Consider the following 20,432-nt stretch of genomic DNA (forward strand, 5'->3'; position numbering starts at 1 on the left):
CTATCTCAGGTGTGCAAGGGTTTAGTATTAGAAAATCCATAAATGAAATTCAAAATTCACCACATTAGTAGATTAAAAGAAAAAAAAAAGATCATCTCAATAGGTACAGAAAAAGCATTTTCTAAATCACTCTCCCATGGTATATTAATATGGAAGAAAAGGAGCCTTTCTAAGATGATAAAAGAGTACCTGTTGGAAAAAAAATAAAGAAAACATTGTATAGGGAAACATCTGAAGCACGCCCTTTAAATTCAGAGACAAAGATGCCTGATATTGTGTGTATTCAACACTGTATTGACAGTCCTAAGCAGTAAAGTAAGACAAGTAGAAGATATTAGAGACACAAGAATTAGAAAGAAGGGAATCGAATTTTAGTAACTGCAGGTGATATGGTCATTTATATACAAAACAGAAGGATCCACAGATAAATTATTAGAAATAATTATAAAAGTTTAGCAAGTGACTGGATGTAAGATTAATGAAAGTCATTTGTATTTCTGTACATACGCAAAACCCACTAAAAATGAAAGAGAAGGCATCCCACTAGTATCGGAATATCAACTTTAGAAATTAGTCTAACACAAATGTGCTTGACCTTTAAAGGGAAAATTGTAAAACTTTACTAAGTAGAGATAAGACCTTAATAAATAGAGGAATATGTTGTGTTAATGAATTGGAAAACAGTTTAATCTATACCTTAAATGTGATGTAATTCATAATCCCAACAGGGATTTTCATGGAATTTGATGATACTAAAATTTATATGGAAGAGTTAAGGGGCCAAGAATAGTTGGTCACTTCTAAAAAGGAATGAGGGTTGGGGGAGAGGGAAGACTTGCCCTACCAGATAGCTGGACTAGAATAGAGAGCTTACAAACACCCATGTGTGTTTATATACAACAAAGGTGGTTGTCAATCAAGAGAGAAAGGCATGTTCAATAAGTTGAGCTGGAAAAAAATGGCCATCCATATGGGGAAAAAAAAATCTCTAAAAGGAAAAAGTCAACTCCAGATGGATTAAAAGTTTAAAATGTAATAAACAAAAATTAACAAATTTAGTAGACACTACCCCTGCCCCCAATCTTAGTAGAAAGTATAGGGGAAAGTGAGACCTTGGAGAGTAAAAGATTGCTTAAACCAGACAGAAATCATTGATTAAAAAAGAGGAGATTGATAAATATAAATTTGGCTATATTGAAATTAAGTTTTTGCTTATAAAAGCAAATGGAAAGGACATTACAAATTGGGAGAAGATATTTGCAGGACACCTGGTTGACAAAGGTTTAATATTAAAAAAAATTAAAAAGAACTATTACAAATCAAGTAAGTATAACAAAATCAATTAGAAAAATGTGTAAAAGACAACACAAGGAAACACATGTGGTTGATAAGCATATAAAGAGCATCATTAGTGATCAGGGAAACACAAGTCAAGCCTATGTCTATTTGATTGGGAAAAATTAGAAAGTCTTAGGACATCAGATGTTGGAAAGGACGTGGATTCACAGGATGTCTTATACATTGTTGGTAGGATTATAAATTGATGCAAAGACTTCGAAGACAGCTTGTGTCAGATCCTAAAGTTGAATATTCCTATATGCTATGACCCAGTAATTTCTCCTGTAGATATGCCCAACAGATACTTTTTTGCACGTATACAAGAATGTTAAAAGCAGTATTCATAATAGTGAAAGCCCTGGAAACAACTCAGATATCCATCACACACTGGAAATATACAGTAGTCAAAATAAATGAAAAATAAAGTATATTATGACGTGGGTGAATATTGAAGACATTGTGCTAAATTTTATAAGCCAGACACAAAAGGACAAATATTGTGTGATTTCACTTATCTGAGGTACCTAGAATGGGCATATTCATAGAGACAGAAAGTAGGGTGGTGGTTTCCAGGGTCTGGGGAGAGGGAATAATGGGGGAGTTCCTGTTTAATGGGTACAGAGTTTCAGTTTGCAGTGATGAAAAAGTTCTGGAGATGGATAGTGGTGATGGGGTGCAACATTGTGAGGTACTTAATGTCACTGAATTGTACATTTTAAAATGGTGAATTTTATATGAAGGAACTCAAATGACATGACAGGAATTTAGTGAAATAAAAATTCCTAAAATTACATATAATATGCTTCCTTTCTTTTTTAAAATTAAAAGCAAACTAAACTAAAAATATATCCTTTTTAGGATTCCATTTTAATGCAATAAAGTGCATAAAAAGAAAGGGAAGAAAATCAAAACAGGATTCAGGATGATTTTGGGGAGGAGGCAGGGGAGTGGGATGGGAGAATCTTACAGTTAAATATAGATTGTTGTCAGAGTCCTGGTTTGTGGATGCTTATTGCATTATTAAAAATAAGTGAAAGTGGGCCGTGTGTGGATGAACAATGAGAGTATGTCTTGAAGGAAAGGATTGTGATTAATTTTGTGCACTTGAGGTCTAATGGGAAAAAATACTGCTGTGTGGGGACTTCAGAGCTTTTCTGAGTTTAACCCTTGAGTTCAGCAGTTTACTAATTGTGTGATCTTGGGCAAATAATGTCATTGTGCTTCTCTTGCTTAATCTGTAAAATAAAGATGATAATAATGCGTATGTCATAGGATTATTTAAGTATTTAGTGGATTATAGCACAGGGAAATACATACAAGATCTTGTGGTAGCTCACAGCGAAAAAAATGTGACAATGAATATGTATGTTCATGTATAACTGAAAAATCATGCTGTACACTGGAATTTGACACAACATTGTAAAATGACTATAACTCAATAAAAAATGTTTAAAAAAAGTATTTAGTGGATTAATATATGTACTTGATACAGAGTAAGCTCTATATAAGTCTTTGCCATTTGTTTTGATTATCATTATCCAATCCTGTGTTGTAATAAACCACCCAACAACTTAGTGAGTTAAAACAGCAGCCATTTTATTTCTTATGATTCTGTGGGCTGGGTTCTGTGGGATGAACATCCCATTCAGTGAGTTGGTTCTGTTGGTCTCACTTGTAGTCTGTCGTAGAGCTGTAGTTAGGTGTCAGCTGGCATTGAAGTGTCCTGAGATGTGTGGTGCTTTGGAGGATGTGGCTGGAAAGCTGAGCGCAGCTGGATGACTGAGCTTCTCCACATGGCCTTTCTATGTGGTCTTCAGTAGAGAAGCCAGTTAGGAGATGTGGTTCACTGGGGGCCGTTTTTGGAAACATCCACACTGTTATTAATATTTGTATCCACCATGTTCTGCCACATACATAATTGTCAGTTTAGGCACTCAAGATATATTAATGAACAAATAAATGGAAATCCCATTCCACTTACAGTTTATGTTTTACGTGATAAAAATTAAAACTAAACAGTGTGTTGCTGGTAAAAAGAACAGTGAAGAAAAGAAAAATAAAGCAGGGAGGCAATAAGGAATACTAGGGGTTGGGGGTTGTGTGGTCATTGGAAGGCCTCATTGATAAACTGATGTTTTGAGCAAAGACAAAAGGAGGAGGTTAGGAGCCAGAGGGGCAAGGGTGGAAACAAGAAAACCTTTAGGGGCTAATGCAGTTCAGAGGTGGGCAGCGTGGTTAGTGTAGTAATGATGGAAGTAGGGAGAAGTGGTTTGATTTTGAATATACCTTGAAGATAGAGCTTCAGAATTTATTCATAAACTGGGTGTCAAGTGTGAGGGAAAAAAGGAATCAAGGGTAGCTTCAATGTCATTGACCTGAGTAACTGAAAGGGTGGAGCTGCCATTTACTAAGATGGCGAAGACTTACAGGACTAGCAGATTTGGGGAGATGAAATTTTTTTAAAAATATTTTTAATTTTTAAGGTTTGAAATGCCAGTTAAAAGCTAGGTGCTTTAAAATTATGTTATGCTTATGTCCTGTTTGATTTCCCGTTTTGTAGCAAGGGAACCTGATAGAAGGAGGGTGGAATTTATACTCTGTTGTAGTTAATAAGACTTCTGAGGAGAGTGAGGAATCTTTGTAGCTGTAAGCCAGAGTGTTGGTTTTTTTAATTCATAAATTTCACTGACTTTTGTCACCTGTTTCCTAGGAGAAGTTCTGCAGGTAAACTCAGTTTATTTAAAAATTTATTTTCCTTCTCTATAGTTTTTTTTTTTTTAAGAACAAAAGGTAAAAGGTGAAAAACTTTATACCTTACTCTTTATTTCATTTCATGTTATATCTTTCCTTGATGGCTATGTATATCCACCTTAGTTTAACACCATTTTATATAGGTATTTATTTGGTGTACTCTTTTTGGGTTTGGCACATTTTAAAAGCTGCTTTAACTGATACTGAATATTTTAACTCTTTACTTTCCTGTGGTCTCTTGCCAAGACATGTTCCAGCTTGTTGCAGAGGTTTTCCTTGGTGTAATCTTGGAATCTTAATCTATTACTTAATCTTGGTAATCCCCAGCTGTGCGTCTGTCTTCTAGGGGTGCTCTCGAGCACTGTCCAAGAGGGGAGGAGATGCTGAAGAATAATCTGATCCACTGGGGACATAATGATTGTACATTTCACTTCTAGCTGGAACAGTTGACTCATCATCAGTGTGGAGGTCGGAGCATGCCTGAACCTGTTTCTCTTGCAGGCTTCGCTTGAGGGAAGTCGAGATGGTTCTTACTCTTAATTAAGCTCCTTTTTTTTGCAGGATCTGAAATAAAAAGTGATCAGAAGGGTAACAGGAACCTCAGCATGGGTATATTGCAGTTGTACTCTGATGTATGTGTCTTTTTTACTTCTGCTAGCTGCTTTTTTGTAAATTCTAAAGAGAATTTTCTCCTTTAGAAGAGATTTTATAATTTTTTTTTTTCCTTTTAGATTTATCAACGGACTGTAATATTTTCACTGCCAAAATGACGTCATTTTCCACCTCTGCACAGTGTTCAACATCTGACAGTGCTTGCAGGATCTCTCCAGAACAAACCAACCAGGTAAGTTATTTTTAGGCATTCCTATTTTTCTTTTGGGGGAGAGTATAGTTCAAGTGGTAGAGCGCATGCTTAGCATACACAGGGTCCTGGGTTCAATTCCCAGTACCTCCTCTAAAAATTAAATAAATAAGTAAACCTATTTTTCTTTTAAGTTTTTAAAAATTGAACTGGGGCATGTAGCTGGCTTCACTGTAGGATTTTATGCAGACCAGAAAGGATTACTTTGTAAAATGTCATACGAGGGAAACTAGTAAACAGTACCAATGCTCATAAATTTGAATTGATCATTGATTAAATAAATATTGGAGGTTACAGATTGCTCAAAATGGCACATTCTGAAAACTATTATGTTTTAGGGTCTGGGTAGCTAGTGGAAAATTTGGGGCCAAGTTATATATTTGTTTTCTGTTTTTCTCACTTCATTGTAACTAGTTTGTTTTCTTTAAAAATCAATTTTAAATTGTAAGTATAGCAAATGTATTCTTATAAAAAAATTCAAACTTTATCATGTATTTATCTGTCAAGTATTTATCTGTAGAGACTCCTTTCTTCCCTTCTTCCCTCAGAGTCCCTTCCCTGGGATAACACTTGATGGATCTTGTTCCAGATCTTTTCCTCTAACATAAAAATACATAATTTTGTTTTGGTTTTCATAAACATTGTACCATATATAGTATTATGTACCTTAATTTATGATAAAAATGGAATTTGGATTTGATGGGGGGAAATGTGACTTATATAATAAATGGTTTTGACTTAATTGGCCATCTCTAGAAGGAAACAAATGAAGACCCCAAACCTTGTAGAAAAACAAAGTGCCAGAGAGATAAAGATTTAAACATAAAAAGTGAAATGATAAAAATATTAGAAGAAAATTTAGGAAATATTTGTGAAACTTTAGAATAAGGGAGGCCTTAAGTAAGACAAAAACTAAGGAGGCTGTAAGAGGAAGAGAGACATAAATTTGATTATATAAAATGAAAAAAATTAAATTGTATGACTAAAGACAGACTGTACAGAGTCAAGAGATGCCAAACAAAGTCATTATCCCTTGTATGTATATACCACACCTTGTTTATCCATTCATCTGTCAGTGGTGTTTCCATCTTTTGGCTATTATGAATGATGTTGCTGTGTACACCAATGTACACACGTTTGTTTGAGTCCTTGCTTTCAGTTCTTTTAGATACATGCCTAGGAGTGAAACTGCTGGATCATATGGTAATTCTGTGTTTAACTTTTTGAGTAACTACCAAACTGTTTTCCATAGCAGCTATGCACCATTTTATATTCCCACTAGCAGCGCACAAGAGTTCCAGTTTCTTCACATCCTCACCAACACTTGTTATTTTCTTTTCTTTTTTCCATTTATCTTAGCCATCCTAAGGGGTGTGAATGTGCTGTCTTTTGAAAACGTGATTTTTCAGGAAGGCAACAAGTAATAGTCTGATCATCTGTAGTTATTAAAGATGCTAAGTGTCTACCAGGTGTTTGTTAAAAAAAAAGTTTGAGGGGGTTTGTTTTCCCCTAGGGTTTCAGAAACCAATATAATTGAAATGTAAAGAACAGGTTTATTTTATGTTTATATCAGGTACGACCGAAACTGCCACTTTTGAAGATTTTGCAGGCAGCAGGTGCACAAGGTGAAATGTTCACTGTTAAAGAGGTAAGCCATCAAAGAAAATTTTCCGTTTTAAGAAAAGCTGAGAAGTAGAACTTTATGAATGTGTAATTCTGAAATTAGGCCTAAAAAAGTAAGTTCTCCTGAGGTACTGGAGTGACTTTTGTTCTGTTTTAAAGACCATCGAGCTAAGTTGAACTTTATATTTCCTTTAAATTTCCTTTTAAACAAAGTGTGTTGTCAGCTAAACATGAGATGAACCATAAGTTCATTGATCTCAGAGTTAAAATGTGAAACATGTACAAGATTTAAAAAAATGACACTGTCTATGATTTATAGGATATGCTGCCAGGCAGGAATTCAGTGCAGTAATTTTTCATTATAAATGTATCAGATACTCTTCTGAGAACAGTGAGTTATTTTAAACAGTATACATTTAAATAATTTATTTAGTTTCTGAATTTTTTTTTTAAACAAACCAGATTGAGTTCTTTAAGTGGAAATGACTCAGTATTAAAATGTTAATCTCTTCAAACTGCTTGGATTTAGTAGGGTAAAGATCTAACCCTTTTTAAACAGTGTGCACAATTAATAAGCTTTTTTTGGACTTTTCTTAAAAGCTTGACACCTGTTAGCAATGCTGTACCCCTGAGCCATTCTACCTCTCAAGGAAACAAATCTGGAGGCATTTCAGATTTTCTGCAATACTCATATTTCCTTTATCATTTTGAATTAAGCGTATCATTTTGGACTCTATACCTGAAATCTGATGAATATGACTTTTTTCCAAACTTTTATTAAAGTGGATTTTTATATCAGTAGCATCATTATAATGCACTGTAGTATCTCCTTCAGTAGCATGGCAGAGTTTGCCTGGGTTAAGACGAAATTAATTACATGTTGTTCAGGGAGGTTGTTTTATAGGAGAAAGTTGACAGATCAGTTTACGCAATAAGCTCTCTGTTATGAATCTGGACACCACCTGGTGCATAAAGAGGAATTTTCTAGTTTTTTATTTTTAAATATTAGTTATCAGTATGTGCATTGAGGCAGTGTGGTATAATGAGAATAGTAGTAGTATATACAAATTTAGTCTAGTGTTTTAGAAGATCTTTGTACAGAGTGGATTTATTTTTTTCTGAAAGTTGGACAGACATAAATATAAAACTCCTTTTTTTTTTCTTATAGTATGTATTCTTCCCCATCTTACTTTTCTCTAGATACTTGATTAGATATGAGAGCTCCGTTAATACGGAGACATGTTGCCTGGGATGGAGGGGAGCCTAAGAGCATCATTACTCCAATATACTGGGAACAGTATAGGGAAAAATTTTGTGCAAATATGTAATAATAAGGGCCTAAAGATAAAGATAGCAGCTTTGGTCTGCTTGTGATCATTAAGTTAACCTAACTATTAAGCAGTCTTAAAAACTCTACCACCTGGAGGAAACATTAGGAAAATCAGATAATTTTAAAATATCGAATCATGAACTTGTCTGTGTTCCCTTCTATTTTGTGAACTCTGTGAAAAAGTTCAGGTAGACTAAATTTTCATTTGATAAACACTTGAATTCTCTGTTTTACACACTTAAAATGCTGATGGCTTGTTAACCATTGTACTTTTATTTGCCAAAAAGAATTAAGTGAACGCTCATCAAAGCCTATAGTGGTTATGTGCCCCTGGACTTGGAAAATATTTTTATGACCCAGGCAAATTTAAATTTTATTACTTCTAGTAATAGAACAGACCCCTTTATTTGGACTGGTGAGAACATTTTTAAGGGAATACTAGGAACTCGGTAAGTTCATCACTCTTTCTTGCTATCAGATCAGTACATTTCTGTTCTAAAAAGTAAGGGTCTGTTACTCTCCAGAGTGGTGATAAGTGGGTGAACCTTGTGACTGGGGCAGCAGTCCTCTTACACAAGCACATCAGGCATGTTCCTGGTAAAATATTTCTTTATCTAGCAAACTGACTCGCCTTATCTCCTCATAGTTAATTTGTGGTTTTTGGCAGCACTGGACAGATCCCTTCATGCTGTCTTATTTGCACGTAGGTCATGCACTACCTGGGCCAGTATATAATGGTGAAGCAGCTGTATGACCAGCAGGAGCAGCACATGGTGTATTGTGGTGGAGACCTCTTGGGGGAACTGCTAGGTCGTCAGAGCTTCTCCGTGAAAGATCCAAGGTAAAAAGAGTGGAGGTTTGTTTATCTTTTGGGGTGCTTATACCTAACCACTGGATCTGCATAGGGTATTCACGGTTACTTACCCCTTTAGTGAACAAACATTTAAGGGCCTGCACACGGCAGGTGGCTGTGCGGCACTGAGAACGTGGCAGTGACCGCACAGTCTCTGACTGTATGACGTTTAGAGAGTAATGAGACAGTAGACCCTTCCCCGTCTTAGTCAGCTACCACGTTGGTGCGTGGTAAAGTTACACTGCGATAAGTGTTATGTGAAAAGGAACGTGAAACCGTCTCAAGGGATAGATTTAGGGTCTTACGGGTCAGGAAGAGTTCCTTGAGGAAGTGCTATTTGAGCTGAGAGCTGAAGGGTAATTAAAGGGAAGGAGAAGCTTGTGGCAGATTGATCGTCATGTGGAAAGGCCTCGGAGGAGGGAGCTTGATATAACTCGGTTAGGGTTTTGTGAGACAGTTGTTGAAGAGAGAGGAGTGAGCTGACGCGAGAAATGGAGAGTTGCTGGGCAGGTTGAGGTGGATGGTGAGCTTCGTAAGAATCATGGTAGAGGTGTGCTGCCCTGTTGCGTGGCATTCGCCAGCTACACAGGGTCTCTGGTTATTAACTTACACAGTCAAAAGCTAATCAGTAATTAAAAGCCAGTGCTCTTTTTCTCTCTATAGCTTTGTGATGATGGTGTCTTCTAAGACTCCCTTCTGTACTCACTCTCCAGTAAAATGTAAAACTTAACTCTTAGAAGGAAGCAATAGTCTCCAAAGGAAATCTCCCCACTTGGGTTACTGTTAGCTTTTGAAATAAAATGTAAATTAGGTTTTTTAATGGGGGCAAAGTAACACAAGGGCTTGGGTATTAACATGTTAATATTTAAATAATTTTTAAAAATCTATTTTGGGGAAAAAATTTTGTGTCTGCATATATATATCATAGAGAAAGTTGGGAGATAACGTATCAGAAATATACTTAATGTTTTAATGGAAAACCATAGAATTATTAATTTTTTATTTTATCTCTCTGACAGCCCTCTCTATGATATGCTAAGAAAGAATCTTGTCACTTTAGCTACTGCTACTACAGGTATGTCACATCATATTTCTTCAGGCTGTATCATAGTCTTGAGTTCAAGGGCGTGAATCATGGGAAAATAAGGAGGATCAAGATGGAAACTGAATGCTGTCTTGGCATGACTGGGAGAGATACCTGTCACACAGATTGTGATTACTGTGTTATTTGACTTTTCATTTTCAAATATACTGAAAATAGAGATTAGTATAATTAATGCCCACGTCTTGTAAGGACTTAGTAATTGTTAATGTTTTACCATATTTCCTTCATCTGTACAGGCTTTAAAAATCTCTAACAGATAAGGACTTTTTTCCTTCAAACATAACTGCAATGCCATTATTACACCCAACAAAATTAATAACATTAAACAAAATGAATAGTAACTCCATAATACTATCCAGTAGCCAGTTCATGTGTAGTTAACCCCAGTTATTTAAGACGTACCTTTTGCATTTGGCTTGTTCACATCAGGATCCAAACAAAGTCCACACTTTGCCTTTGGTTGATATATCTCTTAGTATCTTTAATCTATAAAACTTAATCTTCCTTTTGTTATGTCATTTATTTATTGAAGAAATGGATCCTTTGTCCTATAGAATTTCCCACATTCTCGTTTGAGATTGTATCCCTGTGATGTTGTTTAACATGTTTTTGTATCTCTTCTATTTTTGGTAAACTAACAGTCCCTGAATAAATTCAAGTTTAAATTTTTTGCTGAGAAGGTTACCTAGGTGGTGCTTTGTACGCCTGTTGCATCACGTCAGAGCCGTGTGAGATCTGCTTGTCCCTCTTTCAGTGATGCTTAGATTCTGTGGACTTACATGGTTTCACCCTGATCCATCTGTTATAAAGGTCCCCTAAGAACCTTTCACCTAAAGATTTCAGCTTTCTGCTATTTGAATACCAGTTTCTCTCTTTGCTTGATTCCGTACCTTTTAAAAAATTTTTGTTTTTCTTTGAGGGGGATTTATTTAAATATATGTATGTATATATTTTAGTGGAGACACTGGGGATTGAACCCAGGACCTCGTGCATGCTAAGCACGCACTCATCATTGAGCTATATGCCTTGCCACCCTCACCCCCGATTCCATACCTTTTAAATACTGCCTTTTGAGTTTAATTTATTAGGTACAGGAAACTGGCTGCTTTGGGGTGTGAGGTTTGATGTGTTAGAGATAAGTGAATAAACTGGATACAACTAAAATGTAACCTCACTCATTTCCGAAGAATGAAACTTTTCTTTCTCCATTCCTACATGAAGCCCTTTTGTGAGTTTCAAATTAGATTTTAGATACATTGTCTTTTGAAGAAAGTCCGTTTTTGTAATCCCTTTAGATTGGCTATTTTTCAGCAGTTTACTGAAACAAGTTGGAAAAAATCCATTCCTAATAAAGATTTATGCTTTAAAGTGAGAGCATAGAGACTTTTGCTGTCATAGTGAAATGTGATTTGAACTTATGTTGAATTTTGAAGCCTGTTGGTTTCATTGAGCTAGGTGCCCACTTCACCCAGCTGTAAATTTCTGTTTTAGAGGGAGGGCCTTGCAAATGATATGGCACTTTATTGAAATTCAGTCACTTGTGAGTGTAGCTTTCCTGGGACAGTCATCACAGGCTTGAAATACTCAGAGAATTTTATATTTGCTGATCTATTCTTTCAGCAAAATTTGTTTTCTGATTATCTGTTCTCTGAATATCTAGAGTGGGTATAATTCTCACTCTTACTCTCATTTTCTTTCTTGCACTTCTTCAGCAGAATTTAACATGCCAGATAGTAAGGTGAACACTTCTGTAACAAACATTTCAGTTTTTCCCGACAAAAACCCTGTGAGGAAGGTCTGGAGATGGAGAGTTGAGGTTTTGGTTTTTTACCCCCTCCAGTAGAATGAGTAATTTGTCCAAGGTGAGGTGCTGCTGATAGGTAGAGCGGATGTTTTTGATGGACCAGTCTGTGCTCTTCCTTTTGTGCCACATGCTGATGTCTCCTTAACCCTTTCTTGTAACAGAATTTGCCCAATTAATTTTTTAACACTTTTATTTTAATCAGAATGTTAAATCTTTTAAACATTTTCTTTGTTCTTTAACTTATCACTTTGAAATAATTTCACCTACAAAAAAGTTGCAAAGGTATTAAAAAGAGGTCTGTGTTCTCTTTACCCAGATTCCCCAAATGGTAACATCTTACATAACCATGATACAATGATCAAAACCAGGAAATTACCCCCACAGTAATTTTGATTGATTGTCTGTTCTGAATGAACTCCCATTATTGCTAATGGTTGGCTGTTTCTGTGGAGCTTCATAAATTGAGTTGCGTGTGTTTTATTTGAAGGGACAAGTGAGAAAAGTGCTTTCCGTATCAACTGTTTTATACCTTTGCAAATGAGATAAACCTTTTATTTTGATGGTTGAAGAAAATGCCATTGTTTGAAGTGAAGATGAATCTTTATAAATCATGTCTTTAAATTTCCACATCTGTTCTAATAAAATAAAATATATATGACAAGTTTTCTGTTTATTTTAAAACTCCTTTTTACACTGTAGCTTTCCCCTACAATTTCTTTTTGCTTCTAATTGTTTTAACCTAATTAAGGCAGTTAGTCTTTAGAACTCGAAGTGACAGTAGTTGAATTCCTTTACTAAAGAAATGCTTCATCTGCATTGTGTATTAATTGAGCTTTGAAGACCACTGTGGTCAGAAAATGCTGGCTCTTTAACATCTCAGTATCTCCATTTATTTATAAAAATGCTTCTAGAAATAATACTCTATAATTACAATGTTGAAAATGCTTGCTTTGTGCAAAACAACTGAGTTTTCAGACCAGTTGTAGAATCTGAATTCTTTCTCTAGCAGTCTTTATTGGACGAGGATGACATTTTCCATAAGTGTCTTACTTCTGGACTTTATAGTAGCTGCTGAACCAGTCCATGATAGATTTATTTGGATGTATATAGTTACATATGGCCTCATATAGTGAATGGTCCACGTTGTTCAATTTTCTGCATCTTGTTCTTTTCTTGTAGCTTAAGTTTTCATCTTCTGTTCTGCTTGAAAAATTTTAAAGGCTTTGAGATTCATTTCTCTCAAAATTTCTCTTAAGTTATTGTTTTCTTTGCTTCTTTTTATTGACCTTAAGAAAAACTATCTGCTTCCTCTTCCTTCTTAGGAAATGTTTATAGGAACTGAGAAAAATAAGATTTGTTGATTAAAAAATTCATCTGTATTCATGTGATGGGAATTTAAACTGTGAAATCATCATTGACACTTAGAACGTAAGTTTATATGAGGATGTCATAAAGCAAGTGGGAAAAATTCCAGATTTTTCAGATTTTGTAATCCTGTGTAACTTTAACACTTGAAACAAAAATTAAATTAAAAAGCCAATTTTTTTGTTGTTGTTTTGCCTAAGTTAGGCAAATTTAGAAATACACCTATAGGAAGAGATGATAAAACACTCTCCATTATTCCCTGTTTGGAATCACTTTTTATATTAAAATTTGAAAGGGTGCTGTGGAAGAACCTTTTTTTAGTCATTTTTCTTCCTTTTTCCTCAGATGATATTTTGATGGTATATTTTGAATATAGCCTCTCTTGGTCTGTGCCATTTTTACTAGTTTTGATTTTTTTCCTTTCCTTTTGGATGAGAGCCTTGTACAGCCACAGTGGAGAAGTACATGTTTAGGGACCTAACCTGGCTCCAGGGTTGTTTGCTGAGGTCCTTTTTGTGTGGAGAGAATGGCTATTACCAGGGAAGGTTTCCCTTTTGTTTTACTTGCCATCCAGATGCTGCTCAGACTCTCGCTCTCGCACAGGATCACAGTATGGATATTCCAGGTCAAGACCAGCTGAAGGTAAAACCACCACACGGTGACTTCTTTTGTTGTACAGAGTGGCCCCTTCTCTGTACCTATGATCTTGGACTCCCAAGACCTTTCCTTGAATCTGGTAAGACTTTAACAAGAAAGGTTCTTGGGAGTTCACAGACCAGGGACAGAGTCAACCTTCTCTGTTCTGCCCATAACAGAGTTCCAGTCTCTGAATCTTTCTTTGGGATGTAGCACTTCTGATCTTCAGTTCTTCCAGTTGCATTTTCTTTGGGGTTTGTGTGTGCCTGTGTGTGTGTGTGTGTGGTGTTGTATGTACATAGGTGTTTGAGGAAATTGGTGTATTAGATTTTAACAGGCTTGTTGCAATTAAGTTTATGTCAGGCCGTTTCTTAAAGCTTCCCCAAACCTGGGAAAACTTTATGATCATCTTGGTATATGGCTAGGGTTTCACATGTTTTCTCAGTTACGCCTAATTTTGTAGTAGGCTAAAGACTTCATATTGATAGCCTGTTTTTAATAGTAGATCTTGGCCTTTTGTGCAGATTTTTTTACCCCAGGTTTGGGATTCTCCCAGCTCTGCTCACATTGGGTTGAGGAGAGGTGTTGCTTTTATTTGATGACTGTTGTGAACTCCAGAGTTTTCCTTTCTTGTGCGTAACCCATTGTGTCGCACACTAACTGGTGAGCCAGAATGGAACTGCTACATCCCCTGGTCGCAGTCATTTCTCCTGCACTGATGGACACCTTTCCTTCTTTTCAGCAAAGTGTAGAGGAAAGTTCCAACTCCAGGAAAAGAACTGAAGAAGGCAATATTCCCACGCTGCCTACCTCACAGCATAAGTGCAGAAATTCTAGAGAAGGTAAGTTTGGATTAAGGCCATGTAGACCTTTCTCTCCTTCTCTCTGCCTCCCTCTCCCTCCCTCTCTCCCTTCCGTTTTTGGTGGTGATTTTTAGAAATGCTATCTATCTGTATTAAGCCCCAGCTGTAATTAAGACCATTATATAGAGAACTCAAAAAATAATAAAGCTGTTTCTTTGCATGTGAAGTAGGAGGGGAGTATGTCATACTCATTTCTCATTCTTTTTTGAAAACCATTCTTTTCTCACCCTAGTCAACACTATAGCTTTGAAGGAGATGGTAGTGCTCTGTTAGCAACCCGCGATGACTGCGATGGGGCAAGACCCTTTAGCTGACATGCTAACAGAAGAGAGCTACCCATTTATGAGCTTGCCGCCTGGTGATTGTGCTGCCTTGGCCTTTTAAGTCTTGGCACCCCTGTACGGATTTGATCTGGGCAGAATTTTTATTTGTGCGCTTGAGGCAAAAGCTACTTTTTATATACTTCGGAAGTTTGCAAAGATGGTAAAATGTGCTTAATAGCTCAGAGCCAAGAGTGAGCCGTTGGAAGCCTAGTGGCTCCTTCGCTCTTGGATAGTGGTCGTTAGATCTTTGCCATTCATCCTAGGTATGGTCAGCTTAAGTGAGCTGATCAACGTTTTGGAAGTTTTCCCCAAACTCTGCTTTATAAAATGTTTCCTAAAACTTGCTGCAAAGATCTGTAAAATCAAAAGTTCCCGAAAGGAATGTTACGGCACGATGGTTTCTAGTGTAGGTACCTGACTCACACCTGCAAAATTGGCAGGTTAGACCTCTCGCAGCATCCTGGAAAGTTATGCTGCTGAAAATTGTTTTAAATGTTTAAATTAAAATTTAATCTGTTTATCATGCTGGATTGTTTTCTTCAAATTGCATTTGAATATAAACTGAATTTTGGGCTGCCTAGTTACCTTGGAGCTTATTCCAGTCTTTAGGGTCTTAAATATATAATTTCGTTTCTTTAAATACAGGTCCTTGCATATTTTCTACTCAGAAGGCTGTTTAAAATACCAGAACAGCGAATTCAAGAGACTATGTAGTTTCTGATGTAAATTTTGAGAATAAATAGCTTAGTATTTTTAGGGAAGTGTATGGGTAGAAAGGACAGAATTTTTGTATGTGGAAAGGATGGCCTATTTTCATTCCCTTCATAGGAGGTTATAGAGCTTAAATAGTTGAAGATAACTTTAATGTGGCGCCATCTCAGAAATTAGGTTTCTCATAATTTCAGCAATGAGTAAGTAAAAGGTAGTTAGTTTCCCTGAACACAGGTATGCCTTTTAATAGGCAGGATCAACATAATTTGTAAGTAGATAGGGTAACCTTTTGCTCTGACAGGGGTCCATTTATTGCAGACGTTTTTCCAACCATGTGTGCCTTAGCACATTTAGACACCCATGGTTGGCACTGGCATACCTAGTGCATTGGGAGGAGGTAGAGGACAGTAAGAAAGTAGAAAAGAATAAAGCACAACAAAAAAGATTGGACGGTGGGAAGGAAGAGAATCTCATGTGATAGCAACAAAGTTATGTTAGTAACTCCCTTGAATATCATTTAGATGTCCAACGTGAGATCTTCTCTTTGGAACACGTGGCCCTTAGTATGTTTTGGATTTGCAGTATTTCTAGATTTTAAGGTATTTTAAGATATTTTAACTCCAGAAGAGCCCACTGATTCAGAAAGGGCATATGTGTATATTTATTTGGACAGCATAGAGTTCAGTATTTCATAATTGTTGTTACCTATCAAAATACATGAATGATTGAGAAATGTTTGAAAATATGTGGTACCAGTGATGCTGCCTTGACAGCCTTATGATTGCCTGTTATTGTCTGTACCGCCTTGCTTCTATCTCAAAGGTTGGACCTCTGTGCCATCACCATTTACAGTCCACTAGATCAAGCCACTGTCAGGCACCATGTACTAAAGCAAGTCATTAGTTAGTTATTACAGTGGTAAGGCTGTTTAAAATGCCACTAAGTGACCCCTTAGAAGTCCTTTTGTGAAGGAGTATGGTACAGCTCAGCGGTAGAGCACATGCTTAGCATACACAAGGTCCTGGGTTCAATCCCCAGTACCTCCACTAAAAAAATAAGGAAATAAATAAACCTAATTACCTCCCCCCTTCAAAAAATAAATAAATCGGCTTTAAAAACTTAAAAAAGTAAGCATGCAAACTAACAAAAAAAAAGTTTAAAAAAATTTAAAAAACAAACAAAAAAAGAAATCCTTTTAAAACAGTGTCATTGTTTGGATGCTTTCAGAGTTGAAATTTCTTGATGAATTATCTCCAGTGTCACTTGTTGCTAATGTAGCCTAAATGGGAGAAAGGCGATTTAGGCTCTGCAGCTGGGACAGGTATTTGATTTCTGATTCTTTCGTACTGAGAAGAGGAATTTCTTTTTACCTGTCTTATAGAGAGGTTGTAAATGTTACAAAGAGAGCCTTGATTCTTCAGTGTTTTGTACGCAGCTATCATCCTTTTCATTTGACTTTTGTAGATAAAGACTTGTTAGAAAATTTAACCCAAGATGCGACATCAAGGCTGGATCTTGGGCTTGAGGAGTGGGATGTAGCTGGCTTGCCTTGGTGGTTTTTAGGAAACTTGAGAAACAACTATACACCTAGAAGTAATGGCTCGACTGATTTACAGACGAATCAGGTAAGTTTCATGTTTGAAGAGGAACTTTTTTTTTCTTTTGAAAGAGTAACATTCTTGGTTACTTGTGACCGTACATTGCATCCTCTAAGAATTCCCATTCGGTGCTATGACTTCTAAGTACCATCTGTATACATATGACGCCTAAATCTGTGTCTCCAGCCCTGACCTCTCTCCTCAGTGTTCAGCTTCCATATCCAGCTGTCTGCTCAACACTTAGATGATCTGACATTTTAACACGTTCAAAACAAACACTTGATTTTTTTTTTTTCAAAGCAACACTCCTGTTCAGCCTTTCCTTTTTCATAAGTCTACCTTCTACCCGGTTATTCTAGCCAAGTATCAAGGGATATCATTGATTTGTTTCTCTGTCATATGCTGCATTCAGATTATCAGCTCTTTATGTAAAACATCTGAAATCTAACCAACTGCTTTTTATTACTTCCACTGTCATTCCCTAATTCAAGATGTCACCGTCCGGCTCTTTTGTAGTCTCCGTTGCACTTCTCACTTTGTAAAACTGTTATTATATTTTGTTTATGTAACTGTTGTCTGACCCCACTGAAATGTAAGTCCAGGGCTTTTGTATTATTGACCACTTTATTCTGTGGCCTAGTACCTAGAACAGTATCTGATACATAATTAGTGTTTGTTCAGTAAATTAATGGACATATAATAGTGGCAAAATAATAGTTGTCTCGTGAATATTGTAGAAAAAATATGTCATAAAGTGTTCATAGATGAATGCAGAAAGTTATATTTAAAGTTGTTCAAGAATTAAGAAGGGAATGTTATATACCAACTTTGCCTCAATATAATTTTTTTAAAAATTCAAAAAGAGGACAGAAGGTTTGAGTTACAATCAGTATTTCTTATATTTCTTTAATAAAGATCATTGACATTAAAGGAAAGAATATGTCACAATTAATAGAAAGTTTCCTGGGTTCTCAGAGTGCTGTCCATAGAAAGGAATGTAGGGAATGGATTCTCTTTTAGTTGAGCAACTATGAGCTTTTAGCTTTTAAATTCTTCAGTACTGTTTCTCAGCTGTTCTGCCTGATTTACTGTTAAAATAGAAAATCCTTTGCTAGGTGCCCTTGCATCCACCCATTAGTTTATACACAGTAGGTGCCAAGTAACCTGTTAAAGAAAGGGTAGGCATTCTTTGGAGATGTGTGAGGACATTGTGTTTTGGGTTCATTTACGTTGATTCAACATCTCTGATAAACCTCTGACTATAAAACTTATGTTTGTTTTTTTCTGTTAGGATGTAGGTACTGCCGTTGTTTCAGACACCACAGATGACTTGTGGTTTTTGAATGAGTCGGTATCAGAGCAGTTCGGCGTTGGAATAAAAGTTGAAGCTGCTGATACGGAACAAACAAGTGAAGACATAGGGAAGGTGAGAGACAAAAAGGTATGTTGTGGAAAAGTCTCATGTTGGCTGTATTTACATGCATATAGTATAATCTGTTCAAATCTGATGACCTGACGCTTTGTATAACAAATGACTCACGTAATTCCCCCTTTTTACTTTTTAATATTTTCCTATATCTGATTTTAAGTTAACCAAGTCTGTCTTAAAAATAGAATAGGACTTTATGAGTAAAGCTCCTACTTTGTTAGAAGCAAATAAGCTACCCTTTCCTGCCTGTGCTATCACTCATTGTGGAGTTTTTTTTTTTTTTTTTTCTGGAGACCTTGCTTTGCTAACAAGGCAAAGTTCTAAATGTCCACAGCAGCCTGTAGGAAAAAAAAATCTTTCCTTCTTAGACATTTCTGTAGCTTCCATAACCACTTTATACCTAAATAGAAACAGACAGATGAGTTCTTCCTGCAAATTTTAGAATTTTAAATAAGGAGAAAGAAGGGGGTTAGAACTCAGAGTGCACATGGTGCGCTCACACCAGGGTGAAGAGTCATACAAGCACGTGCTCAAATCTCAAAAGATCCTGGGCAGCAGATCCGGTGCAGACACAGACAAGATTCTCAGTAAATATCCATTGAATAAATACAGCAAAAAACAGACCTCAGTTGGGTCATCCTTTTAATTTAAGGGCGTTTCATAGTACTTTGTATTCCTGAGGGCTACCCTGCTGTGTTTGCGGTAGGCAGGTAGATGCTTGGTTTTTGTGGACTAGTTACTTCTGGGTAGCAGTGGGAGGGAGTGCATGTGGATAGAATAGAAAGACAAAGGTGACATTTGGAAACTTCTATGGAGAGACATAGGACTTCAAATACTTGAACTTCTGTGAGAAAGTTGCTATCCAGAGGTCCGTAATTCTGTCATAAGTGGTTTTATTTCATTCACTGATCACATAACGGGGGTTTTAATTTCTAGAATTTTAAATTCTAAATTTCAAAATTTAGAAGACACTTGTCACATTTCTGCCTTTTTGTTTCTGGTCCACGGGCATGTTTTTACAGGACAGTCAGTGTATCACGTAACTAGCGTTACTTTTGAATTTGAAAAGTAAAATTTTACAGTACTTTATTTTCATTCTTCACATTTAAGTTCTTTATTTTAAATAGTGGTTTTTTTTACTTCCATTTTCTCATGTAATCCTGTTTTATTCTTGTGAATGCCTATCTAGAGTCTCAAGATAAAAACATTCCACATTTAATAACTTGTACTCTGTTGTTTATTTAAATTCATAAATTTGGGAACCTCCCTTCTGAATGCAGAAGATATTTGGTAACCCTTCTTGGGTGCTTCTCAGTCATTTATTCTATTGAAATGCCAGCTAGCTGTGTGCAGAATCATGTTTTCGGTCTCCCATCTGAGCTGTCTCCTTTTTAAGTGCTGGTGCTGGGAGCAGAATGTGAGTTTTAAGCTGAAGCTCTTCTGTCTCTTCTGCTTTCAGGTAACAGCCTCATCAGAGGTAGATGAACTTTACTAATGAGACGTCTTTGCCTTTGCAGGTGATTGAAGTGGGGAAAAATGATGACCTTGAGGACTCCAAGTCCATAAGTGATGATACTGATGTAGAAGTTACCTCTGAGGTACGAATCTCTAGTAAAAGAGCTGTCTTACACCACATGCGTCTTCAGGTGTCAGTGTTCCAGCAGTTCACTTGTGTCCAGCTACCCCCGTTTCCAGTTCCCTTTCCTAGGTAGAGATGTGGGTTTCTTTGCATCTTGTTAGAGATTTTTATTGGATTTTGAGAAGAGGATGAGTTGATTTAACCCTTTCCCTGTGTTGAAAAGGGATGACTTAAATGCCTCTCCATGTGCCTTTCTCCCTGC

At 36.4% G+C, this 20,432-nt stretch overlaps 1 protein-coding gene across 13 annotated transcripts in view; it reads left to right on the forward strand.

The window, feature by feature from the left end:
- The window catches only part of MDM4 (MDM4 regulator of p53), a 38,642-nt gene that overhangs the window by 8,241 nt on the left and 9,969 nt on the right, over nt 1-20,432 (forward strand). For 7 of the 13 annotated variants that reach the window (XR_004132241.2, XM_064477101.1, XM_064477100.1 and 4 more), the window contains exons 2-10: nt 4,821-4,933; nt 6,525-6,599; nt 8,612-8,745; nt 9,777-9,832; nt 13,606-13,673; nt 14,410-14,509; nt 17,029-17,189; nt 18,454-18,603; nt 20,109-20,189. Coding sequence is in view for 11 of the 13 variants with exons in the window: in XM_064477101.1 (XP_064333171.1) it covers nt 4,856-4,933; nt 6,525-6,599; nt 8,612-8,745; nt 9,777-9,832; nt 13,606-13,673; nt 14,410-14,509; nt 17,029-17,189; nt 18,454-18,603; nt 20,109-20,189 (903 nt within the window). In the remaining 2 variants the exon portion in view is untranslated. Of the gene's footprint in view, nt 1-4,650; nt 4,722-4,820; nt 4,934-6,524; nt 6,600-8,611; nt 8,746-9,776; nt 9,833-13,605; nt 13,674-14,409; nt 14,510-17,028; nt 17,190-18,453; nt 18,604-20,108; nt 20,190-20,432 lie in introns of those variants that run through there. The other 6 variants (XM_010991387.3, XM_031438764.2, XM_031438766.2 and 3 more) reach the window with 4 other exon arrangements.

The sequence above is a fragment of the Camelus dromedarius genome, chromosome 21 (assembly GCF_036321535.1).
Source record: "Camelus dromedarius isolate mCamDro1 chromosome 21, mCamDro1.pat, whole genome shotgun sequence".
Taxonomy (NCBI): Eukaryota; Metazoa; Chordata; class Mammalia; order Artiodactyla; family Camelidae; genus Camelus; species Camelus dromedarius.